At 39.7% G+C, this 27,212-nt stretch overlaps 2 protein-coding genes across 2 annotated transcripts in view; one reads left to right on the forward strand and one right to left on the reverse strand.

Moving 5' to 3' along the window:
* The first annotated feature begins 56 nt into the window (after positions 1–56).
* FAM162A (family with sequence similarity 162 member A) lies at positions 57–8,217 on the forward strand. The gene is made up of 5 exons (XM_030459916.1): positions 57–160; positions 1,141–1,269; positions 3,329–3,437; positions 6,167–6,275; positions 7,955–8,217. Exons 1-5 carry the CDS (start codon positions 145–147, stop codon positions 8,048–8,050), a joined length of 459 nt encoding a protein of 152 aa, XP_030315776.1. The 5' UTR covers positions 57–144; the 3' UTR covers positions 8,051–8,217.
* A 3,533-nt stretch (positions 8,218–11,750) lies between these two features.
* KPNA1 (karyopherin subunit alpha 1) overlaps positions 11,751–27,212 on the reverse strand; it is a 52,347-nt gene continuing 36,885 nt past the window's right edge. Inside the window, exons 12-14 of the mRNA XM_030459896.1 lie at positions 19,213–19,340; positions 18,440–18,618; positions 11,751–15,325 (exon numbers count right to left, since the gene is read on the reverse strand). Of these exons, the coding sequence (XP_030315756.1) occupies positions 15,138–15,325; positions 18,440–18,618; positions 19,213–19,340 (495 nt within the window). The 3' untranslated portion in view covers positions 11,751–15,137. The remainder of the gene's footprint in view (positions 15,326–18,439; positions 18,619–19,212; positions 19,341–27,212) is intronic.

Consider the following 27,212-nt stretch of genomic DNA (forward strand, 5'->3'; position numbering starts at 1 on the left):
CGGCCGCTCTGGCCCCGGCCCCGGGGCCGCGTGTTCCGCCGCGCCTCTCCAATCCCGGGTCCGGGGCGGGGCGCCGGCGCAGCGGTGACATTGAGGGGCGCCGGGAAGGGCCGAGGTAGCGCCGCCGAGGCGGGAGGCCACGCCATGTGGGGCCGCGTCGGTGAGTGACTGCCCCGGGGCAGCGGCTGACCGACCTCCGCCGAGGCTGCCGGCCCCTTCGGTCTTTCCCCCGTAAGGCATGGGGAGAAGCGGCGCTGTCAGCCCCGAGCCTGCGCGGAGGTGCCGCCGGGCCCCGTGCGGAGCGGGCGGCTCAGAGCCGCGGTGCGGGGGCTGCAGGGAGGCGTTACCGGCCCTGCCCGGCGGGCGCTAACGATCCGAGTCTGGCGGCACCCGAGCGGGCTTGGAAGCCTGATTTGTGCCTTTGCCGAGTTCTCCGAAGGCCTCGGGAAGGGTTTGTTTTCGCTGGGGACTTTCAGCGAGCTAGAGCGTAGAAAGCAAAGGGCAACTGTTCCTCGAGGAAGGCCCGATAACTGAGAAGTCAATTTGTGTTTTTAAAAGTGCCTGTTTGCCTTCCGAAGTTGTTTGTTGGTTGGTTTTTTTATCCCTCAGATTTTTTCCATTGTACTAATTAATAAGTTAGAAACTCTTTCTTGAGAGTATGTTTTCACATACAAGTGCTCTGCCCTTTTCTGATACTCAACAAATCTCAGTATGGCAAGATGTTTGTTTTTTGGCTTTTTTTCAGCTCTGTGACTTGCTTCTGGGATGCTACAGGATTGGTAGAATGCGGGCATGTGGTCCTTGCAATAGCACTCTCCAAAGTATATCCGAAACTTAATTGAAATTGTGATGTGCATTGTCTTTTAGAAACTGCTTGTAGGCTGTAATCTTGTATTCCTAGTTTTCTAAATAAGGTTAATTGGCAAGCTCCCAAGCAATAATTTACAGAAAAGCTTTAATTTCTTTGGTAGGCTCTGTTACAACTAAATGTGGTGTGTCTTGCACAGTATTAGATTTGTACATATTTTACTTTCTTTGTCTCTTCTGTTTCAATATAAAACAACACACACTTCTATTCAGAAGCAGGTATTCTCACTGAATTAGATTTGCCTCTCTTGTTTCCTCTGCTTTCTTTTTCAGATAGGGCTGTTAACCTGTTAGGAAGAAATATTCCCTCAGTTCTGAGGATGACTACAGGAGTGGATCTGATGACAAGCAGACGATGGCTTTGCATTAAACCCCATGAGGAAACTAAACTTCGGCCAAAAAGTAAGAGTTTTTGGTAATGATCATGCTATGTTTCATGTCACAAAATACTTGGATAACCAGGCTGCAATCATCTGAACAGGACTGTGGCTGACAGAACTGCTCTGATCCCTAGGTTTGTGAGGGGGGATTCTGATCTTAAGGCTGGAAAAACTAAGCATTAAATTTAGCTGTAAGTTAGCGAAGTCAGGGGTCATAATTTCTTCTTGCAACAGTTACACCATTTTCATTTGTAGCCTTCAAATTTTTTAAATTTTGTATCACTAGTGTCTTACCTGACACACAGACATACATTGAGAAGTCTTTAGCTGTGGTCTAGAACAGTTGAGCCCCAATGTAAACTATCAGTTTTTAGGAACATTGATCCTAAGATCATACAAGGTAAAATTCTTAGGCAGTTTTCCATAGTACAACCAGCTCTAGCTGTTCACAAAACCGAACATGCCCTGCAGGAGAGAATCAGTCTGAGTCATTAGCTTGATTCATGTGTAAGGGTGGAGTTGGTTAGGTAATGCTCAAACCACAAAATGGGTTTTGCCCTATATATATATATGTCCTATATATAGGACAGTTATGGTACTCTAATGAGACTTCCTGTACAACAGGTTCCCTTCATGGCCTACTGATGCTGGATAGGGTGCACAGATGTGAAGCATTTTGCATGCTTCTGTGTTAAAAACATAGTGCAGCAATACTGGGCAAGATCAAAGGTCTCCTTAGCAAGTCTTACGTCTCCAGCTGTGTTCAATTAAGGAGGTTCTTTACATTTTTGCAAGGACTAATAGAAATGGTTACTAATAACAAGGATCTAACCAAGAGTACAGAAACAGGGCAAAGGTAATGTCTCTCACCTAGACTGCTATCCCAGAGGTGCTATCTTTGTGTTTAATGGTCCTTACTGGACTTTTCTTAAGAAGTCTGCCCAGTCTCTTGAAGCTGGATGTGGTTTTTATCGTCCACATCCTCTGGAAAGGAATTCCTCAGCTGAACCCTGCTGTGAGAAAACAAGTACAGTCTTGTATTTGAAACTTTGGTGCATGATATTTTCAATCTAATGTTCCTTTATTTAGTACCCCTTTCAAAGGGGGCCCTGTTCATTGTAACCCACACTCCCAACATCACTTACAATTGTGTTGTGCTGAAGGGACTTCCAATTACTACTTTTCCAGGCCAAAGGTCTCAACCTATGATGGTGTTTCTTGCATGGTGGCCATTCCATACCTGTGGTTGTCCTTACAGATTTCCTCTGTACTGGTTCCATTTCAACTGTTTCTGAAATGAGGGACCAGTATTTCCCAACCTTTTCAAATGCTGGAGTCAGGGTTTTATACAATGGCATAATGCCTTTGTGTTGGTCTGTGTTCCTCATCACTGCTAATAATGCTGTTTCCCTTTCTGTTACTGAACATTTTGCAAAAAACTATGTAAAACCCCCAGGGCTTACTCCTCAGCAATAATGCTTAAGTTAGTACCTGTCTTCTGCACAATAAACTGGAATTGCTTCCTGTTTATATATACAGAAGAATTTCTTCCTAATGTCAGAGTGTATGGGAACCTTTCCATTACATTCTGAATATTTTTTTTATATGGAGTTTGAAAGACTCAGCTGAAAATTAGGAGTCTAATCCTTGTGGTCATCTGGGTTTTTTATACCTCGAGATAAGATAAAATCTTCCAGTGCTTGGAAAATTTAACATTCTGTGATACAATGTGTAGCATTATTGGCTTTTTGTAGCAGTTGCATTAGATTTTTTTTTTCCTAATTCAAATCTAATAGAAAAGCTAATGTGAGAGCATTTTAGGAAGCTTAGATAGTGTTCTGCAAACTTAAGAGCTGCAAACAGAAAGATCTTGTGCAAGATTTCTTTACACAGCCTCAGTTTAAACCCATGTTTACAGGTTAATCTGTGATAAACTTTTTTTTTGCCTACCTAACCCTAATAATCATACCCAAGGTTCTGTATTGCTCACCCTAACTGGTTTAATTGCAATAAATCTCCTCCCAACTGTTCTTCTTGGTGGTTTCTGAGTTTTGTTTCTGTGTTTGGTTGGTTTTTTTTAGGTGGTCCTGTTTTGAGGGTGCCTGGATACAAGCCTACAGAGTGGGAGAGAAGATTTTTATTGTGGGCAGGCCATTACAAAAAGCCAGAGGATATACCAGAGACTGTCTCGTAAGTGTCAGTTTTGAAGCTGTAAAAGAGACATTGCCTACAGAGGAACAAGTTACCTGAATATAATTCTGGAGTAACTTTTTTTAAATTGAATGACTTTGCACAGCTGAAAATTCTGCTGTGTTTGATATCTCATCTTGTAGATGACCAATTCTGTATTGCTACTATGTCCATTTTGGATTTTTTTCGAAGGGACAACCAGCATCTTCCAGTTGTTTCTTTAGAAAAACATCATTAAGCAGTTAAGTTTTACTCGTCTCCCAATTAAAAAGCTTTTTGCAAATGTTACTGTGAGCTTTTTCTAGTGTTTTTCTTCATGTGTCTGTCTCCTACTATGTGATAAATATATAGCTATAAAATAACTGAAATTAATTTAAAATACTTATTAATAAATGTCTGGAGGGCCTGGGCCAATTTCCTCCAGTCTTGGAAGTGGGAAGGCTCCCTAACAACTTATGTATATAGTCAAAATTTTCCTGTTGCTTGGAGAGTCCAAATGTCAGTGCATTGTCCTGTGTGAAAAGTAGAAAATGAAACTGCATATTCTAGTTTGCCCATCTAAAATGAAAATCGAACTTAATAACAACTTGCAATTACTAGTTTAAAAAACATTCCTGGTGGTAGTACGGGAGAAATCTTTTAAAACATGCTTTTATAGATGTGTATTTACTTAAAGAGATACAGTAAAACTTATAGTACTTGGGTAAGCAAACTATGTAGCTGACCTCTAAAGATACTCTGTTTGGATGCACAGCATGGGAGTTGAAATCCACCCACTTCGGTTTTTTCTAAATATATCATAATGGATAAATACTGTTAAAAATTAATTCTTCAGTTATGTCTTGGACATTTTTTTCTTGAAATACATTTGAAATCAATAAAGGTGTGAATTACTAAAACTTATTTGTCAGTTAAAATATACTCGTGTACTGAAGTCTTGTTGTGAGTTTTTTTAAGAAAACAGAGTTAGCAGAGCGACTGAAGTAATTTCAAAGATTTATTGAAAGGAGAAAACAACTTCTGATAAAAGCTGACCATTTTTGCAAGTGCATAGGGAATTCTTGGTTTTCATTAGGCAAAGAGCTCAACCAAAGCTGAGAAGACGACTGAGAACTATATAAGCACAAGAGCTTGTTTTGCTCTTCTGAGCTGAATTGAGAGTGCGCTGTAAGGGCTTGTGATAGAACTCAGTAATCTCACAGGATATGGTGATCAGAAGTAACTCATTTATTAAACAAATGTTAAACTTAGCCACTGCATTGATTTAAAATGTAAATCATGCTCAAATACTTTTTCCTCTTGTATATTCTAACACATCCAAGGTACTTCAAAAATAACAGTTTTTAAATCCTACTTCTGTGCATGTCAACTTAATTGCAGCCTGTGCCCAAGTTGTTCATCACAGATTATGAGAACAACAAATAACCTGAAAATTATATCTTGCTATTAGTTTCATGGTAGATATATGTTCCCTATGATCAGAAATCTTGTACTTGGATTAATACTCTGAAACAATGATCAAATCACTCTTGCCCTCCTCTACAAAAACAAGACCATCTCTTCAGTTCCCATATCCTATGTAATTTACCATGTTGAACTATCAAATCCTTTGTTACCTCTTTCCCTCCAAGGGTCAAAATGTGGTAAAAGATGCCACATTTACTCATCATAGTGTGCAGTGATAATTTCCCAGTTCCATTAAATCTACTTATCCATGTTAGTTTTATAATTGCCTAGTTGGATGCATTTCTTATTTCATGACACTGATGCTTTTTGAGTCATCTGTAGTTCTATAGTATGCTAAACTTAGTAAGTGAGACTATTACAGCTCCTTGAGAAGGGAGTCAACTGCTCTAAATTCTGCTAGGGGAGTTCAATCTCTAGGTCCTTGGTTATTGTGGAAAGCACATCAAAAAAGCATTATGCTTCACTGGCATCTCTAATGCGAACTTTAAATGTACGGTAACTAAGATGTAATTTTGGTAGAATGATCTTCTGAATTTAACCCAACTTTAAAATAAATGATTTCACGTGTACAGCTAGAAGGCAGCCAGCATGGGATACATAGCACTATCAAATCCTGTAGCAGAGGAAGCCTTCTTGCAAGAAAAGAGAGTGCATCATAAATGAAACTGGTTTGAAGTTCCATTAGAAAGAATTGCTAAGCTGTAATGATCCTTCCCTCTGCCCAAGAAACTCCAGCTGTTAAACACTATTTCTTCTTACAAGGTTTTTATCACACTTCTGCTATTGAGGGGAAATGCATGTTTTACATTCTGATGAAGTGCTCCCTGGTGTTGCAGATACTGGAAGGTGGTAGTGAGCACAGAGGGAGCTAACATTAAGAATATCATTGTATTACTAAAAACATCCCTCTTTTTTTTACTGTCTTTCCCATAATGAACATAAACATTTTAAATTATGTAGCCTTCCTCCTTTGTGTTGCAGTCAAGTGGTCTGAAAAGGCCATATTGTTTCTTAAAAATTCAGCAAGCAGAGTTAAAAATTTTGGGGTTGTTTCCAACTTTGAGAAGAAGATCTTTGTGACAAAGTACCTCCCAAGGAAGGATCAGCCTTCCCATTCTTGTAAAACCTTTTTTGGGGCAAAGAGCCAAGTATTGTTAGCATCATACAAAATTACATAGATAACGTGCCAGGAGAAATCAAACAATCAGCCAAATGATTTATTCATGCCTCTGATAATTATTCTTTAATTGTTATTTCTTGAGGATTGAGACAGTCCGAGCAGCAAAGACCACACTGCGTGTGAAGTTCAGCTATGTAATGATGGCCTTGACAATACTGGGATGCATAACCATGGTGATTAGAGGGAAACAGGTAAGCACAGATTTTTGGTGAATGAGTGCAAATCAGTCTTCAAACGAACTCCTCAGTTCCTCCTATGGATGGTTAGTACTGTTTTATTGGTTTGGTTTGTTTTTTTTTTACTTTATCTGAGCAAAAAAATAAGTCCTCCTCGTTCCTCAGAAGTGACACTGATTAATTCCAAAGCCAGAAAAGGGTAATGTCACTGTTAGACTGCATATACTTCCTTTAAAAGGAAGTAAGTTTTTTTCTCAGTGTAATGCTTAACTGTAGCTTGCACTCTTTGAACACCTTAATTTTGCTGACAGGCTATGAGAGTTTGAAAATGCACCTTCTGTTGTGAGGGTCTGGTAAGCTCCTTGGGCCAGTGGGGGGGAACCTACTACAGAAGCCTCTACACTCTGCAACACTTGTAGAATCAATAAAAGGGAAGTAGCAAATGAGTGTTTTTTCACAAAGAGACTTGAGAATTTTCAAGTCTTTTCCAGCTGTGAGATGGTCAGTAATAATTCTGTGCCCTTTAATTGCATTAGAAAATAGTCTTCCTTTAGTGTGGATGGAAGCACTTCTCTCAAATCATTAGTTTTTTTAATCAAAAAATCATTTCATAGAAAAACTCCCAAGTCCTGTAGATGCTGAGCTTCCCTCACTTGCATAGAATTTGGCGAGATATGAAAGTTCAGCATGTCACAGAATTATCCAGTGATTTAATTTGCATCATATGAAGACAGTAAGTGTAAAGCTTAAGATTCAACATGCAGCAAAGGTGAGCCATGCTTTAATTTTGTTTAACACAGCTGCTGAACTATTAATTTTGAGGTATTTCTGTAAAGAAGAAAGGAGTGCTTTTTGTGTAATGAAGCAAAGCTACAGCCTCTCAGCAGCATTAGTCTCAAAGTCAAGGAATGTAAATAGCCTGTGCAGCTTATTAGGGTACGATGTATGAAAAGCATGGTGGTAACAGAAAGAGTCCACTGAATTCTTTTAAGGATCACTGGAAGAAGAAAAACCTGAGGTTAAAGCATCTACATGGGCAGAACCTTATTTGTATGCTGCCCCTTTCTCTAAAGCAGTTCTGATTAAAATGTTCAGATCTTGTTTCTATTGACTGTGTTCTAAAGAAACCTTAAGACTAGTAACAATCTCAACCCCAGCACTTGTGAACTACTGAAGTGTAGTGATGCTTCTGTCAGAATTTGGCCTATCAAAAAAAAAAAAGAAAAAGCATGCAACAAATGTTCTTCCCTGGCTTTAGCAGAAGAGATCAAACACTGACAACTCCCAAAACATTTTCCTCTTAAAGTGGAGTAGTATGAATGCAAACACTGGCAAGAGAGGAGAGCAGCTGCTTTGAGACCCTTTTCACAGCAGCTGGAATTTGTTATATTTAGCTTGTGATTTATTTCCAGTACCTCTGATTTCTGAAGACCAGAGATCTGTATTAACTACTGACTAGAAACACAGAAAATATACTGTCTTAACAAAAGGGTTTAATTTGTTTCCAGAGAAGTAATGAGTTTATGTCAAAATAGTCTCTGGATGTTTGAGTGCTCTCTTTTCCTGGCATTAAAGCTGACAGAACTGTGCCTTGGTAAGGACAGACCAAAAATTTTGTAAACTATTGATTGAGGTTTCATCTCTGTGGTCCTTCAGGTGATTCTTTCTGCTCTTGCTTTGTCATTATGCTGTAGGCTGTAAAGAGGCATGAAACTCTGACAAGTATTAACTTGGAGAAGAAAGCTCAGTGGAAAGAAGAAGCTTCTCAGAGTGCATCTGCTAAACCATAGAAGAGGAAACGAAGAGACCATGGACTGGAGAAGAAAACCTGATGTCCTTTTCAGCACTGGGAAGAGGATATAGTCACATCTTTCTTGTATGCTAGTTCTGTACCTTCAAGAATTAATACATTATCCTGTAATCATTAAAACCAGAAATACCTATTTTCTTTTCCTAATAACCTCTCCTTCCAAGCTGTTGTTTGGGGTTTTTTTTCAGTTAGTGAAACAGGGTTAAGTGAGCAAACTGGACAGACACAACAGCTGTTTCCTACATGTGCTGTGCATCTTCCTTAAAAGACTAAGCATCTTCTGCAAGTCTGCAGGAGCTGTACCTGCATTTGTGGTACGAATTTCCTCTACAACATCTTATGCTTACTCTTACCACTCATGAAAAAGTCATGGGGACAAAAAAAGGACAGCCCATTAGTTTTCCACTTGTTCACACAAAATACCTTTGCTGGGCAGTCATCCACTATCACTTGACTATTACAGGTCCCTTCAGGAAGAATGTTGAAATATTGTTACAGGCTGCCTAAAATGTTCCATGTGTTCATCCTTCTGTAAAAGAGAACAATTATTAGGAGAGCCTTTGAGTCAGGAATAATTGAATGACCTGTGTTATCATCATCATAAGGGTTTAAGTTATCAGGAAGTCTGCTTACCTGCCTGAGGTCCAATATATTGACTACACTTGTTAAAGTAAGTGAAAGATTGCTTTTTGTGAAGAACTGCCTTCATTTGATAAGAACAGAAAGGGGTAGGGACAGTCAATGGCATTCCAGTGTGTTGCAGGTTACAACCTAAAGGTTTTTACACCAGAGCTGGCAGCAAGACAATTCTATGTCCAAGCCAGGGGAATATGGATTGAGTACTTTGAGGAATACTGATCAACAGCTTCAACTTTTGCTATCAGATTTACTATGCAGAGACATGAGTCTAAGAAAATCAGTCAGGCATTTCTGCTCCCTGCTGCTGAGCTGCTTTTTCCAAACCTTATTTGGATTTATTTGCTTTTTTTTCCCCCCTTTGAATTGTCATCTGTGCTTTCATGATACTAGCTCACTTCAAGATCATCTGCCTCACGTTTTAGTAGCAGCAGACCCAGTAGTGCCTGCAAAGAGCAACTCCCAACAGTCCTATTTCTGGCGTTCATCCCAGAAGAGTCACATACAGTTCATGCTAACAGTCTGCAGCAACTGAACACTGGGATTTTTCTTCCTCCTTTCAGGTCATTTGGAAGGAAATGTAGATTGGGATTGTCTGGATTGTTTGAAACTGTTGTATCTCCCAGGAATGCCTGCTAATTGGACACCTGGGACACCACAAATAGAAGAGGCATATGCCTGCAATAGATTCAGTTTGTGAACTTCCTGATAGTAGCAGACAGATTTTTAAATTTTTTTTTAACTTCTTCCTGATTGTTTTTCTTCTACAACTGAAAGTTACTGCTATTGCTGGAAAAAATCAAGAGCCCTAAAAAATGCAGGATAAATCCTGTCTTTATACCTAGAAAAGAGACACAATAAGGATTCCAGTGATGTCATTTCTGGTGCTTTGTCCTTTACAGATAGAATATAGCTCCTGCAGTCCATTCTTCCATGTATTGTATTTCTGGTTACCACTCATATTGATGAGATGTAACCAATCGAAAAAGATGTGCAGTCATTCCACTGTAGAAATTACTACCTTTAGGTGATGCTATGACCTGTCACCAGATTCTCTGTAAGGCAATTATCACAAGTGTGCCATGACTGAAGCAGAGGAGGCTTCCACAGATTTGTCCACTCCTGTAGGACAGAATGCAAATCATGCTTAATTCAACTGCAGGTATCAGAATGGATCTTCCATGACAGCTCTGTGATTTTTCACCACACCAGTAGGCACGCAGGTGGGAACAAAAAAATAATCTCAGATTGCATGAATGACTGTGTTCATATATGTAATTAAATAAGAGGAAAAAGGAGAACATAACACTTCTGACACTATTTCAGGTTACCCTGAAAAGGAACTTGCCAATAAAAGCCTGAGCCATAGGACTTCATGCTGTCTCCAGCTCACTCCCAACTCCCAAGTAGTGGGTCCTAGAAAAATGACATCTTTCTCAGAGGGGCAACAGAAACCACCTCTTTCCTAGTGTGACAGCATTTGAGAAAGCACCTCTAAACATGGACAACAGTTTCAGGAACAGCACGTATTTCTGGCCTGAGGAGCCAGTCAAGCTGACTACAGAACTCAGTAACACCTTGGGCCACATGATCAGCACACAGCTTTTGCCTGTAGCCTTTTAACAGTGCCCAATGGGGCATATACTGATTCCTTATATAGTATTTAATTTTCTTTTTCCTCTTTGGCTTGGTCTGCAACACCAATCATGTTTATTCAAAAGTCAAATTACTGACTGCCATATTGCTGTACCTCTCCCAGGGGCAACAGATACTTCCCAATAAAACAATCCATCTCACAAAATCACCACCACCAGCATACAGGAGCACTGGACAAAGACACAGCACTAACACAACAAGGTCCTGTTTATTCTCCTGCAAAGACTCAGGCATCTTAAGACCAACCTTCATATCTACTAGCTAAAATTGTCAAGGGAAAGTACTAATGAAGTGTTGTACCAATCTTAGAAGCAAAGAAACCATACTGGAGGATGTGGGACTTGCATGTAGCAGACACAGAGGTAACACAGCTATTCTGTAAATCCTCAGAGAAGCACAAAGGTGCATCACCAGGAGCATCATCACATTTAGGACTGGGTGGTGAGACACTGTTCTTAGCAGTCTTGGGACCAATATAGAAATGCAGGTTCAAGAACACTTAGGCTTTCTGGGGCGAGTGCCCTTCTCCCTTCCCCCTTAAGACTAAGTGAAGGGACATGGACCACCAGCAGTTGGTTGGCAGCAATGCAGGAACTTAAGGACTGGCAGCATTTGCCCCAAAGGATCCTTTGCATGTGTGGTGTCTTCCTAGGAGCCCCAAGCAGTGGTCTTGGCTTAGTTACTGAGCTTTCAACAACCTCCTGCCCTTTGGTCTCCCAAATCCTGCCTCATTGTCCCACTGAGAGCTTTACCAACAGAATGGTACCTCCTGCTTGCTGCACAACAAATCAATACACAACACTTGAATGGCATTACAGGTGTGTGGACAGGTTGGCTGGGTAACAATTCGAGGTAGTCCTGCATCTTCCTTCCTTTTAACATACAGCTTATCTGATGCTGCAAGAGCAACTCTGGTTGTCCTCAGTCTTTTCACCAACTTGTGGGGCTTTTGGAAGGAAATCCTTAGATTGGATTCCATAAGCAGACAGAAATAAATGCATTAACTTCCACCTTCAGTGTAAGTGAGATTGCTTTTCTGCCACTACAGACTGCCTGGCAGAGTTAAGAGAAAAACCCAAGAACCCCAAAAGCTACATGAAGCCATGCTGCCCCTGACTTACACAGGAAACAGATCATTCAAACACAGTGAGACCTTCACAAAAGTGGAAGCTTGAGATAGTCATCTCTGAGCAGAAGCACATCCTTCAGGAAAGCAGAGAACAGTAGTTTCAATGTTTCTAGCAGTAGATAAAACCTTTGCTACTCATGTCTAACACTTCCTTACTGGCGAGCATAAAAAGTGCCTGTTTTCTCATCTGAGTACAGCTTTCAACCTTTTAACAGCCCTTGCTGTTCCCAGTTTTTTTAGCATCCATTTTTGTTGCAGATAGCAGCACTGAGTTTTCCTGTAATAAAAGTTTCACCCATACTGAATATAAAGATAAATTTCCCCATTATTTCTTTCTCTATCTATAAGCATTACGCTAGCCACACAAAATTGTGTTAGGAAGCAAGTGTTTGAACAATAATATTTAATGATCCTTATACTCTTTCAGAAGCACTTTTCCTCCAAAAAAGGAGTCCTTCACCTGTGGCCTGAATGTTATTTATTAGGTGTGTAACATTACGCTGCATGTTTGGCTCTATGAAACTGCAAATTGTTGACTTGCCCTTAGTTTACCAAGTAATTCTGATCAGTCTCTATCAGTAAGTTGTTCCTTCCATAATTCACAAGTCTGATCTCCCTTCTGTACTTCAAATTTTCAGCTTTTGTTAGAAACAGATTTTGCTTCTTTTCAAGCCATTAATAAGGCTAAGAAAGGTCAAGAACTGGCTGCTGGAAGATCCCAATGGAAATACACTTAACTAAGCACCATCTAAAATTAAATTGAGACCTATGAGTTAGCCACATTTTCATCCATTTAATGTGTGCCATGTTGATTTTTGTATTGTTTTAGCTTTCAGCCAAAATGTTACGCAGTACCAGTCAAATGCCTTACACAGTCTAAATATATATGACAACAATATTACCTGTGTCAACCAGGCCTGTCACTTCAAACAAACATACCAAATTTAAAGATTTATACTTATCTGCTCTGAATTCACATATCCACTGCAAAAGTAACAGACACTGGCCAGGCTCCTTACACAGGAAGGCACACCATTCAGCTTAAATGGACTCTCTTTTAATTTACTCATTTAGAGGCAACTGTCATTATTTTCTTGGGGGGTAGGGGTGGAAAACGCCAATGCACCACATTGTTTTCACTAGCTTGGAAGAGAAAACACTTATATATATAGATATATAGATATATAGATATGTATATACATACACACACATATGCATGTGTGTATATATATACGCGTGTGTGTGTATATATGTATATATACACACTAGTGTATATATACACAGAATATACATATATGAATATACAGAATATATGCACACACACTTTGCTCAGATTTGTTTACAAAATATGTAGCATTTTTATACCATCCAGTAAGAGGTACATGATTTTAAACAAATCTTATAGAAATGACATGTTATCGGAAATTTACACGTAAAAAAATCCAGCACAAAAAAATCCAAAAGCTAAAACAAGATTTTGCTACTAATCAGTGCTTCTATCACCCTTCAAGAAAAGAGAAACACAGTTATTTGTATGTGATGTAAAGGCAACATTGAGGGGTTTTTTCTTTTTCTTTTTTTTTCCTTTTTTTTTTTTTTTTTTTTTTTTAAATTAACCACCAAATTTAACCCCCTGAAATTACAAAGAATTGAAGTTCATTTACAGATCAAGTGCAGTAAACTAAATGTTCCTTCAGCACAAAGCAGCACTAGAGAAAATAACTGGGAGAGGGAAGGTGGAGGCCAACTGGCTTAGCTGGGGAGGCAGCAGGTGGCTTCTGCACCGGCCACACAGGTCAGAGTCTCCATCCTGAAGCACAGACAGAACTAAAGACTGTATTTAAATAATGGTCACACAGAGCTGATGTTCAGGCCTTTGCCTAGCTTGGTTCAGCAGTTGAGCTGGTCAATATATTTTTATTACTTTGTATCCAATGGGCTGGTTTTGCTTTTGCAGTGGCTTGTCACTGAGAGGAGTCATAAGGAGGATCTTGCAGACAGTTCTGCCACTAACATTCACCACATGTACATGATGATGCCGCTGTCAGTGGGAATCTTGAAATGTTTACATCGGACAAATGTGTGTTCCAAGTGTCCCAAATGGCCTGAAAGAACATAGCCCAATGCAGGGGGGAATGGACGGCCTGGAGAATCCATTGCATTTATAGAAACAGAACCAACGGAACTTTCAATCATGTGGCATCTCCTCAGTTAGGTGAAGAGTTTGGTGTCAATGTCAGCTGAACTGAGTGAGGAGTGGCTGGCCTTTGCATCAGAGGTCTGTGATCCAAGCAGGCTGTGGAGCCTAGAACATGCTGCTAGCAGAAGGGCAGTCTACAGCTGCAGATGACAGCTGTCATGCAGTCAGCAATGCCTTACAGATGTCACCTGTAGGAACTATGCCTTCCATGCTAATTCACCTGGAGTCCCGTAAACAGCAAAAGGAATAAACGAAATGAAAGAGCCAGGCAGATCCAGGTGTAAAATTCCTATCCTTTGAATGTAGTGTTGTTTTAGTTGTTAAATACGGGGCTTGACCAGGAGGACTATTTTGCCAGGTGAGCTGGAGAGAAAAGTCTTGTCTTACGGAAATGAAAAAGGAGATCTAACACTCCTTGTGCTAAGTTTTACAAATGAGAATTTCTGTATTCAGAAGGTAATTTTTCAGAAGATAAATCTGTTCGAGTCACTCTGTGTAAAAATGTAAAGAGGCAGACAGGATTTTTTCAGCCGTAACTATAATACCAAGGACAAGACTCCGGAGCACGAAGTCAGGGAGGGCTTCATTTTTAAGGAAGGCCTGTCTGGATCATATTGTGCTGGCAAGCAGAAGTGAGAGTAGTTTCTCCATTTCAGAAGCTGGTTAGGAAAGTCATTTCTGGGAAGGTGGTAAGAGTGACCTATTCACAGGTTCTTTTTTTTGTGGATGGACAGACTGAGAAGATATACAAATCTGCACATTGGTCTGCAATCCAGCTTGGGAGCTCAGTGTTGAGAAAAGTTGGGGCCACACGTGTTCAGTATTCTTAAGAACCAGAAAACATGTCCATTGCAGCCTGTTGTTGCAGGGGATAGAGAACTTACTCCATTATTTGTAACACGTTCTATACGCCAATAATCCCAGCTGGCACCTACAGCAAAGTTAATAACATTGCATGTGAATATTTAATGCATCTCACAGCCATCCAGAGAGGCACCCAGGGAAGAATATGGGGAAGGATTTCAGCTACGTTCTCAGAAAGTCTGAATGTCTTCCTGGGCTGCAGGCACACACTGCAGCAAACACATGACAAAGGCAGCCTAATCTTGGATGCCAGGAGTGTGGGGACTAGTGGAAGAGGAATTACTTTCTTGTAATAGGAGCAGGGACTATCTCAAAGTATACAAAGGTGCCTCAACTCCACAAAGATGACAGTGGAGAGGTTCAGAATCTAGAGAAGGGTGATTCTGGCAATCCCTTGTCAAGGAGGGGGCATCCTGCCATGGAGAGCCAAAAGTTTTCCAGATGTATGTAAGAGCATGTGCACAAGGCAAGCGAATGAGCGCAAACAGGGTTATGGAAAACATTGAAAGAATCACTCCACGGGTGGCTTGTGGCTCAACAACAGGATTGGCTAGGTAGAGGAGCACACAGCACAGGGGCACCTCAGAGCTGGAAGCCTTCCATGGGAGCCTCACACTGCTGGAAGATGTACTGTTGCTGGTTGAGATCCACCTGTGGAGCAATGCTGCTGTCTTCATCCTCTGTTCCAAAGTAGTGCTCGATCAGATCAAAAGCCTTCTGATAAATCTCTTGATTCTCATGGCTCTGCAGGAATTCAATCTTGTCCAGGCCTGCAGAGAAAAGTAGTATGTAAAAGTGTAATTTTCAGTCTGTTGTGTACATGAAGTTCTGTGACAATTCTCTCCCACCTTCAGAAAGAACAAGTCCCACTACAGAGACCCTTAGCCAACTTATACTCTCCACAACCAAGGAGAGTTTAACTAGAGTTCCCTGTGACTGTATGAAAGAACAAGGCCTCATAAACTTCTTCAGAAGAGGACCTTGTCTCCTGAAAGTGTGTTCCCAGTGCTTTATTTACAAGGACCATGACTACAGAGTCACATAACTGCAAGTTGGAACAGACTTCTGGTAATCATCTACTTCAACCTGCAGACCAGCACTACTATGAACACCAGATGAGGTCAGCTGTGTATGGCCAAGTCTTTAAAACTTCTAACTATGGAGACTGCATTACCTAATCTGTATCACATGCACATTTAGCACTGTTGAACTCATGCAAACAATTTTTCGGCACTTGTTAAGGACATAGAAAAACTGAGGCCTTGTAGTCAGAAATAAAATAAAATAATACAACAAGAAAGACTATCTTCCATACCTAGGAATTATGCTACAATGAAATGTAAGTCTCAACCACTCTAGAAGATCTTTAATACTGAGAATTGTGGTGGCTTTCATGTCTGCTCCTTTTACTAGGTATGAAGGCTAGCGAAAACAAATCTCTTCATGCTGTATAGACATTTGTGCAAAAGTGACATTAGAAGCTAAAACCTAGAACTAGGCAAGAAAAAAACCCTATTCCAATAAAACTCTTTCCTTGAAGTCAAGGTAACCATGGTTCAAGAAACCATTTTCAAAGAATCACAGAACTGTCACAATTGGGAAAGACCTCAAAGACCACCTCAACCATCAATCCAGAAAAATAAAAAGTCACCATGCCCAGTAGAGCATGTCCTGAAGTGCCTCATCGACATGGTTCTTGAATACCTCCCAGGATGGTGACTCCACCACCTACCTGGGCTGCCTGTTCCAGCAGCTGACTACTCTCTCACTAAAGAAATTCTTCCTAAAATCTAGGCTAAAGTTCCTTTGTACCAATCCTGGAGACAAAGAAACCATACTGGAGGATGTGGGACTTGCATGTAGCAGACACAGAGGTAACACAGCTATTCTGTAAATCCTCAGAGAAGCACAAAGGTGCATCACCAGGAGCATCATCACATTTAGGACTGGGTGGTGAGACACTGTTCTTAGCAGTCTTGGGACCAATATAGAAATGCAGGTTCAAGAACACTTAGGCTTTCTGGGGCGAGTGCCCTTCTCCCTTCCCCCTTAAGACTAAGTGAAGGGACATGGACCACCAGCAGTTGGTTGGCATCAATGCAGGAACTTAAGAACTTAAGGATCCTTTGCCCTAAAGGATCCTTTGCATGTGTGGTATCTCCCCAGGAGCCCCAAGCAGTGGTGTTTGCTTGGTTACTGAGCTTTCAACAACCTCCTGCCCTTTGGTCTCCTGAACTCATTGTCCCACTGAGAGCTTTACCAACAGAATGGTACCTTCTTTTTGCTGCCCCAACTGCCCCCTTGGTGCAACTTGAGGCCATTTCTTCTAGTCCTGCAACAATCTACTTGAAAGAAGAGGCCAACACCCACCTCCCTACAGCCTCCTTTATTGTAGTTGTAGAGAGTGATAAGGTCTCCCTTCAGCCTCCTCTTCTCCAAACTAAACATTCCTAATTCCCTCAACCTCTCCTCAAAGGACTTGTTCTCTAGATCCTTCATTGCCCTCCTCTGATCTTACTCCAGCAGCTCAATATCTTCCCTATAGCAAGGGGCCCAGAAATGAGCACAGTACTCAGAGGTGCAGCCTCACCAGTGCTGAGTACAGGGGCATGGTAAGTTCCCTTCTCCTGCTGGCCACACTATTCCTGATACAAGCCAGGATGCTGTTGGCCTTCTTGGCCACCTGGGCACACTGCTGGTTCATGTTTAGCACAGTGTTAACCAGCACTCCATCAGGCAGCTTTTCAGCCACTCTTCCCCAAGCCTGTAGCATTGCCTGGGGTTGTTGAGACCAAAATCACTTGGCCTTGTTAAACCACATACAACTGAAATGAAGAAAAATAATTAAGAAAGACTGAAAGAATTGGGGCTGTTTAGCCTTGAGAAAAGAGGGCTGAAAGGGGATCTTATTAATGTCTATAAACATCTGAAGGGTGGGGATCAGGAGAAAGGGGTCAGATCCTTTTTTGTGGTGCCCACTAGCGGGACAAGGAATAATGGGTATAAGCTAGAACACAGGAAGTGCCACCTCAAAGTGATGAAAAGTTTATTTACTGTGAGAGTGATGGAGCACTGGAACAGGCTGCCCAGAGAGGTATGAAGTCTCCTTCTCTGGAGTCTTTCCAAACCTGCCTGGATGTATTCCTGTGTGACCTGCCCTAGGTGATCCTGCTCTGGCTGCGGGGTTGAACTAGATGATCTAGAGAGGTCCCATCCAACCCCTATCATTATCATGATAAGTGGCCTCAGCCCATCAATTCAACCCGTCCAGATCCTTCTGCAGAGTCTTCCTACCCTCAAGTAGATCAACACTCCCACCCAACTTGGTGTAGTCTGCAACGTTTTCAGTGATACTATCCTATACCACTCTTGATAATCCGTTTTTGCTTTTCTTAGTAAGTACTTGCCAACTGACAAGGAAACTAACCTTAAGAGCAGCAGTAGCTCAGAACTGGGAAGAAATGATGCTGGTACAGGCCAGAGCCTCAGCACAGTGAAGGCAAACAAGGAAGTTGCTGCTGCTGCCATAATTCTACAGGGCAGCAGAGAGGAAAGGTAAAAGTTTGAAATTGAATGACAGATCAGTGCACCTGAACTTCTATCTGCAGTGAAGGGTAGATAACTGAGGCTGAATGACAACTAAAAGGGTCCTTCGGGATTTAAAAAAAAATAGGAAAAGATCATCACACATCGTTTCCAATGACCATAGAGACAAAGATAATATAAAGCATGGAGTACCTTGGCAAATGGAGACCTGTCAAGGAACAGTTAATTTTCAGAGAACAATGACAAGGAAATTAATAAAATTCAGTCTTCTAAAACTCTAATGGGTTGGTTCATAAAGACTGTTTTAACCCCTGACTTAACAGACACTTTGCTCATACCATATGCTTCTTCAATAAGAGCGCAGTAAGGATTAATGCCAGTGCCACTGCGTTTGGATTCCTGCTCTCCAAGCCTCAGGATGTTCTCCAGCCCATTCAGTGCTACTTGCACAATCTTTGAGTCCATTACTGTAAGGAGGTCGCAGAGTGGTTTGATGCATCCCAATTCAACTAAATACCTGAAAAACACCACATGGAACCTGGTAAATTGTAAATTTTTACTGCTCTAGCCTTTTCATCCCTTAGCATGAAGGTATAAGAACCAAAACAATCAGATAACATACCAACTTGACTGGAGAAAATGTAGAAATTATCTATTTGTATCTTATCAGTTGTGTTGAAACAAAATAATTTTAAAATACATTCTACATCTATGTAAATATGAAATAATAATTTTGGTTTGTACCTCAAATTTGTAATGCTGTAACTATAATTTATAAATATTTTATATTAATCAACTATTCCTCTCCAGGCTTCTAATGCCCTTTGTTGCACTCTACAATGACCACTGGGAATTGAGTTTAAGATGCATTTAGTTTTTTCAGATAAGAGAAATGGTTCAGTTAATTAAGTATTACAGCTGAAATTCTTAAGTGATTTTTTCCTAAAGGAATGAATGGCTCATTCACAGCTCAATACAAATATGTGGTCTCTCTAGAGACAAACACTGGAAGAATACAGAGGTTCTCCAGTTTCGAGGTTATTAGTAGTTTGATTTCTTGGACAAACACTAATTCACCCAAGTGCATCGAAAAATGTGAACTATTTCGTACTTGATCTGTTCAGCAGAGCCTCCAGATGTTGCATTTGTGATTGCCCAAGCAGCTTCCTTCCTTGTCCGAAACTCAGCCGTTTGCAAAATATTTATAAGAGCTGGAAAGATAGGGGCATCTATAACTGTCTGCAAAAAGAAATAACAAGACAGGGTTATAAGAAAAATCAGAATTAACTTCCTTATCCTGAGCTAGTTAATGTCTATCCTCATGACAACTCATTAAACAATGAAACAAAAATCTATTTTGAGCTTTACATTCAAACCCCACATATCGCTGGGGTCTGTGCTTATTCCAAAAGAATTCAAAAAAGTCAGATATAACTATCTGCACTGTCTAATGTATTACCTAATGATCCCCACATTACACATCCTCAAAAGAATGCCATCCTTCCCCTATTTTTCCAGGTAGTAAGCCGGTCAGCTACTAAGTCAGTAAACCACAGAGTCGTTAAGATGATCAAAACAGAGAAAAGACCTTCATAAGCCTGTGTGCCACACGACACTTCTGCTCAGTGAGACAACAGAGCAAACACAGAATGTATTTTAAGAACTCCTCAAAGAAGCAAGTACCAATATATTCTTCCTTGGCGAAAAGACAAAGCAAGAGCTGCTTTAGTAGTATGGTTAACTGCCTAGCTCACCACAGTGACAAATGTCAAATGAGTACTTATTCAGGTCAGTTTCTAGTAAATTCTAGTAAAAATTCCTTTGGAAAGAGCCTTTTGCAATGATGCAAACAAAACCAGCTTAGTTACACATTTATGTCAAGGATCTGAAGCACTCTCATAAGGAACATTCAGAGAAACAAGAGCTTAGTATTACTTTTTTAACTAATGTTTTACACATATAAGTCAAAGAATTGGTAAAATCAAATTCAAAGAAAGCCAAAGATCCTTCTCAAGCAGTTCTCCAGAAGAAAACTAACAGATTACATAGAGCAAAAAGCTGCTGTCAGTTCATAGTATGGATGGTTCACACACTGAATAAAAAAACCTGCTAGGTATTTCTCTTACCCTTTGTGTTTGTCTGGGCATCCACACTGCATTTACATTGTAAATCCATACTGTGTACCAGTCATTATCAAGAGTCCTACAAACGATGTGTCCTTTACCAAATCTGCACTAAAAGTACAGCAATCTGGGGCCCTCAAGGACAACCATTTCTAGTCACATCATGCCATGTTATGCAAGATTTGTACTTTATAAATATTTGGCAAAAAATCCTTATCAAAATTTTAGAATATGAATGCTGGAAGTAGTAGGTCACAAGCTGGAGCCTGCTACCTAGAACAAAGACTACAGAAATCATCTTCAAAAAACAGGATGCATTTTTTTCCCCTGATATATTTTATTGGGAAAAATCAATTTTTAAAAATATACAAAAGCAACACATGGGAAGAATACGTGGAACATGAGAGTATCTTCTTCATTAGAGTTACTGGATCAAGGATCTTTTCAGCTCAAAGTGAGACATAAATAACAGAAAAATAATAAATAAAACACAGTGACAAACAGAGAGACAAGACTTAGGAGAGACAATCACAGAGGGAGGAAAATCTCCGGTTACTAATTAACAGGACATTAAGAAATTGGGTGTGGGTCTTTGCAGAGAGCCAGCCTGGACTTTGTAACTGAAAAGACAGGGACACTTGGGATTGTGCAAAACTTAACAATGAACTTTTCCATAACTATCTTACCAGTAAGCTCCATCCCTCTCTAGCCCACATGAGTGCTTTAAAGACAAGGTGCAATTGAGACCAGTATGACTGAATTCTGGCCAGCAACCAGATCAAGACCTCAGGAGAAAACCCTGTGTCTGATGCATTGTAGCACTTGCTTTTATCTATGTCCTCTAAATGTGATTGTAATTTTTCAAGCAGTCTAGCAGCAAGCCAACAGGGTAAGCAAAACAAAGAAACACTTCAAGACGGTAGGTCATTTTATATTGATTTTTCCAATCCAAATTACTCTGAAACTTTCATGTAAGAATAAAGCACTCTAACATCCTGCTTCCAACCACAATTAACACGAGATGCACAGAAAAGTGTAAACTCTAGTCTCATTTATTTTTCTTTTTCTCCTATTTAAGTTCACAGATGGAGCAATGAGTTCAAGTTTGACTGCATCTATATATGCTCCCATTTGTCCTAAGCACAGTACCTAGTAATTTCTGAGGCCTCTTTCTTCAGGAATCTTGCTAAAAATCAAAAAACAAATTATTCTTCATTCACCTTCTCAGATGTCATTCATGTTTCTCATTCTGCTACATCTCCTTTCACTTGTCTCACAGTCTATGAAGTTGTTCCTCATATGGAATCCATCAGACATTTTATGATCCCTACTTATCACTCACTTCTACCATATACTCTGCAGATAACTTAGAACATGAGCAATGACTTTCCTTTTGTTTTGTTGGTTTTTAATCCTTTTCCTGACAATTTCTAGTATTTCTAGTTTTAGGCTGTTACTGATACAGTATCTTCAAAATAAATAAGAAATCTCTTTTCTGCATAATGGATAATCCACAGCCTGTCCTTTAGCACATTAAACTAACACTGACATTCTTGTCCATCTGCATTAATTTGTATTTGTTAGAACTGAACTCCATCTTGACTTGTAGCTACCAGTCCCTTAGAAAGCTGAAATTGAATATTAATTGAACTAAACTGTAATGCTCAGTCCTTCAGTGAAACTGACCCTCACTTATAAAGTGTCAAATTTTTTGCCAGATTTGAGGGGTTTTGTTTGTTGTTTTTTTCTCTGTGTGCGGGGGTGTTGTTTTGTGTTTTTTCCCTGTGCTGTGGCCCTCCAAGAGGGTTGGCCTGTCTCTTGGAAACATTCTTATCCTTTTTTATTTTAATCAAACTTACTTTATAGTATTTCATTTTTAAAGAGCAAAGCTAGATAAAACTGAATTCTTAGTGTTTTACTACATCTGCACAGATGCTGAATTGTAGTCACTGCTAGTCAGCAGGTCTTCAGAAGTAGCATATTAAATTAGTATCTGAGCTGGTCAACAGGAAGTGAATTTGATTCATGTTTCCACAAATCACTTATGTTATGCAAAAATACATGTATACATGTAGTATGCAAGCACTGGTATCATGTGTCTCTATGTGATTAATCTCATGTGAAAGCAATCAAGTCTTACAGCACATCTGTTCTGCTTCTGCAAGCTCTCATTACAAATCAAGATAACAGTCACCTCTCTAGCTGGCAGCTACATACTCCTACTGCTATAATCTCATCCACCTGACTGCAAATTTCATTTCACAGAGGCTTCTCAGCTACTTGTGTTCCAGACACTTTGTTTATTGATTCAATTTACAACTGCTTTCCAAGTAACACAGCATTAATTGTAAGCCAAAGCTACTTAACATGATGACATGAGAAGGAAACCACTGCCATCTGAGAGTCAGGAGGGAAGCACTTCAGACCTCTCTTCTAATGGACTTCTAAGTTGCTGACACAGACACCTAAACCTATAATACTCTGAACTGTGTATAAAGCAAACCTGTAGCCTTGTATAAAGAAGGTTGCCACTGCTGTCAGGAAGAACCTGAACTGTAATGAACTGCACCTTGTTGAGGTGTCTCCAGCTTTTAGGGTCTTCGGTACAAAAAAAAAAAATTAAAGGTAGCAACATACACTGCTTAGGTTTTCTGGCAGAATAAAGAAATTAACAGAATTCTAAGCTCTGCTGCACTGTGTTATGATGTATGGGATTCAGCATAAGCCTGAAAATAGATCGTGTAATTAAAAACAAACTTAAACCTGAAAATTATTAATCTTTGACTTGCTGGTCCTCAAACAACTGAGCTTTTCAGCAAGGCTGTATTTTGCTCCTAATTGAGATTTGAAGTCCTGCCACCACAAGCATGTGAAGACTTTAGACTACTTGTGCAAACTATGGCAGAAATCAAACACACTTTTAGTAATTTGATACTCAGTTTGCTTGAGTAAACCCCAACTCCATGTGAATCGTGTAATTCCTTTCCCATGTCCCCAGGTTACTATGGTCTTTTGGAAGCAGGGCCCCTTACAATTCTTAGCTTGTAACTTTACCGTAATTTTAAAAATGTATTTCATTCCATAGCTTTTAAAATTGACAGGCAATGTATTATTTGCAGCACTTGCCCATGTAACCTTTCATTAAGGATAGGAAACTAAATGAGGAAAAAATAAGGCACAGATCCTGCTGCTACCATGCCTAGCCACACTCAGGTTTCCAAATGATCTTGTGGGAAGTTGATACATTAGAAAAGAAGTGATAAGTTTCTTAACCTGTCAACAGGAGAGAACTCCTATGATGTCTTCACTGTCAGATTGTCTGCTGTAATGCCTTTCATAGCTTTTCAACAGGTTGCGAAGTTAGACACAGAACATTTTCTGAGGTATGCAGATAGCCTTTCATACCCTTCAGAAGGGCCGACAGTCAGGATTTAGCTTCAGTTGTGCAGTTCTCCTTCTGACTCCCGGGAAGATGTAGTTCCCCTTCTCCCTGACTGGGGAAGCTATCCACTGAAGTACAGCAAAGCTGTATACAAACTAGGAAATTAACAAACAAAAACTATACTTAGTGACATTCATGACTGCATCAGGATATACACATCCAACCCAAACTTTAAGAGCACAGAAATAAAGAGGGAAAAGACTGCTGTATTCCACCACACTTTTCTGTTGCCTAGGCACTGTTGATAACACACTCTGAAAGGCTTTCACTTCCACTTTTGGTGGGGAAAAAACCCAAACCTCCTGTGCTTTCACATTAGCTACAAAAGAAAGTTCAGCACTTACTTTCACACATTTCATGCATTTTACTGGTATTGCCTTAGCACTACAAAGAGTTTACTTGATTGTGTTTGGGTGCAAAACTAATGGTAACAGGCTACTACAATGTCTTTTAGAAATGGCAGTGAAAGCCTCTAGAGTGTGCTACCAAACAGCATTGTAGGCGGTATGAAAGTGGAAATGAAATATAGAAGTCCTTCCCTCTAACTTTACATTTCTATACTTCCGAGTGGGTGGATGGAAGGAGTGTAATCCAATGCAATCTTAAGCAACACTAAATATAGCTCTGTCTGTTAATATTGATTAGGTAAAAAACCTATTAGATTTACTAAAATGTTTTTTTTTCTTCTTGGTGTCCAGAAGGGACAGCTAGACTATACCCTGAGCACTACCCGAGGTTTCCATAGTATTCTAACATTCTGGTTGCTGTGGAGCAACAACCCACTGTTTAAATCAGCTGGTAACTTGCAGTAACATGGTGTACTATGCCAGACAGACATCTAACTTCCAGCAAAAAAATTACCATGTGCTGAAATCATTCTTGTCTGATTTCCAGCTAAAATTGTGCATGTTCAAAATCAAGTTAGTATTCTAAAGACTGGACTAGATCTGGCTACAGACTATGACCTGTAGTAGGAACTATTGAGCTACCTGGAGGGACTGGGGAGAAAGAAAACTAAATTATTTAGTTGAGAACTGCATCTAGAATTTTAGAATTTCTTCTCTAAGGAAGACCAGTTCTCAAGAAGTAATGAGTAATCAGTAATTTTAATTCATCACAAAGTAAAATTTAGATAAAGAAAAAAAAAAACTTCAACTTACAGATAAGTTAATCTATGTACATAGATAAATCAGTTGTTCTTCAAGATGGGAATTACTCTTTGTGCTTATAGCTACAGACCATCTTCAAAAAACACTTTTGCAAACACCATTTTGCAAATTCAGAAATTATTTTAAAGTGTTTTTCAGTTCAAATGTTTACAACTATTCTGACACTGACCAGGAGTTCTCTGAAGCAATACCTCAGAGAACTTTTCTGAGAATAGCAGATGTATCAGCTCTCGAGCTGAAAGTTCTCATCATACCATCTATCTCTCATGGCATTCTCTAGGTTGAGACTAGAAGCTAAAGATGAGAGGCTTTCCGGAATTGTTACATATCCGTGGTGTGACTTTCCCTTCAACATGAAATGATTGCAATTACACCTGCAATTTCCAATTTTACTTCCAAGAAACAGTGGCCTCAAGATCTCCAAATAAAGTGTGTTTTAAACACTCTCCACTGTCCTGTACTTCACAACTTTCCTGTAACTGTCCTCCTTCTGCACTCCCAAAAATCATGAGTGTCACGACTGACATCATTTGAAATACATCACAACTGCCAGGACAGTTACCTGCTGCTCAGAATCTGAAACACTATTTTTACTAATTTTTTTCTCATTTTTATAACCACTAATACAGAATAGATTGGACATGCAGTTAGGGCAGTCAGTGTTTCACTACATAGCATGTGTAAAAGTTTGGAGTTTGAAGGCTGCTGTATTACTCTGAATAGAACCTCAGAGTTTCTTAAATGAACTACACCTTTTGCTACTGAGAAGCTGCTTCTCACATTTTTTTCACTGAACTTTGAGACAACCTTGTCTATGACATATCCTAAGGAACCTGCTTTAAACCAGACTCTTAGATCTGCATGTATTTTGCTGATTTGATAGATACTGATGAAAGAATCCTGAGAAAAAGCTTCTTCACAACCAACCACAACTGTTTTTCTATGCAGAGTTAAGTGGTTTATTGTACTTCTAAACAATCACCTGCTAGAAATGAAGGTACACTATTAATGGCTTATATAGCACTAATTTCCTCTCCCTGCCTTCCCACCTCACCTTCCAAGTCAAAAAGCAATTCTGATCTGTTCTCAGTAGAAGGAGGGCTGATCTAAACTGGTTAAGACACCACAAAACCTTCAAAAAACTACTAAGCTCACATGTGCATAGAAGTACCTAACCATTTTGTTTAGCTAGAGTAGTGAAATTTTGTTTTTGACAAAGGTGGGATTTTTATCCTCATTTTCAAATAAAGATGTGGCAACAGTTTGGAAGACTGAAGATTACAGAGGGTGTAGAGTTAAGACTCTCCACCTAAAGCCCTACTTTTATGTGTCTGAGTAGCAGATAATAAGTGTAAGAAAACTGTGGAAACAAGGACGGTCACTCACACATGCACAGGATGATGGAATACTGTGAATATTTATGTGGAAGTCACAGAAGAGAATACTCTATTGTCTGGTGCACTAGAATTAAAGTTACCTCTAGCACTCTTCACAGCTGCATCTACGGTAGATTAAGAATATGAAAATAAAGATCCTAAAGTTTTGAAAAAATACTCTATTAGCAAACTTCCTGTTGCCACTTATGATAGTTACTTCTTTATAGAAGGAGTGGTATGCCTATCTGATTTTCACAGGCTCTTATTTTTTCTTAAGTCTGCAGCATTCCTATATGATTGTGCATCCTAAAGAAACTCTCTGATAGACAAAAAAACCACAAACAAACCACAAAGGTATGAAAATGTATTAGGCTGCAAATACTCTAAGACTTCAGAGGAAAAGCAGAAATGGCATTCTTGAGAGAGTATTTCTAGCAGCACCGATAAAAGTAGTCAAAAGATTCTTCACTGCAAAAGCAAAAAACCACTTTATCTTAGTACTAGTAGTAACTAGAGACTGCACTCCTAACTGCACAGCAATTACAGAAAACAGTGATACAGCTGTTGATTTTTTGTTTGCACTTTTTTGTTAGAAATTCAGCTAATCCACAGGTTAATACACAAGCCACAAAAAAGGCAGAATTTCATTTTTTTGAGCTCTATCAAGGTTAGATTAAGTAACTATAACATTATTTTTATCTGACAAGGAATATGATTTGTGGTAAATGTAAAAACTCGACTGAGAAAGCCAGAGCAAATACAGCTGCAGGAGGCTTCTTTGCTCACAGTTCTACTTCCATCTTGGTCACATCCTTACACATCAGGTAAGGAAGACCCTTCCACCTTCTTAAGTTTTGTTCTCTTGCCTACTCATTTCCAAGCATAAGTATCTTTGAAGCAAGGTGAGCAATCACTCTTACTTCCAGGAAGCTTAACAAGAGATGGTTATCTTTCACAGAAGTATTAGCTTTACTTCCTGTGCTTTCTGAGATGAAGATAAA

Source organism: Calypte anna, chromosome 1 (genome assembly GCF_003957555.1).
Source record: "Calypte anna isolate BGI_N300 chromosome 1, bCalAnn1_v1.p, whole genome shotgun sequence".
Taxonomy (NCBI): Eukaryota; Metazoa; Chordata; class Aves; order Apodiformes; family Trochilidae; genus Calypte; species Calypte anna.

Excerpts from the sequence above, each read along its gene's own strand:
- FAM162A (XM_030459916.1), top strand. Across the intron at positions 1,270-3,328 it reads AACTAAACTTCGGCCAAAAA|GTGGTCCTGTTTTGAGGGTG; the intron begins GTAAGAGTTTTT and ends GGTTTTTTTTAG. Across the intron at positions 3,438-6,166 it reads GATATACCAGAGACTGTCTC|GATTGAGACAGTCCGAGCAG; the intron begins GTAAGTGTCAGT and ends TTATTTCTTGAG.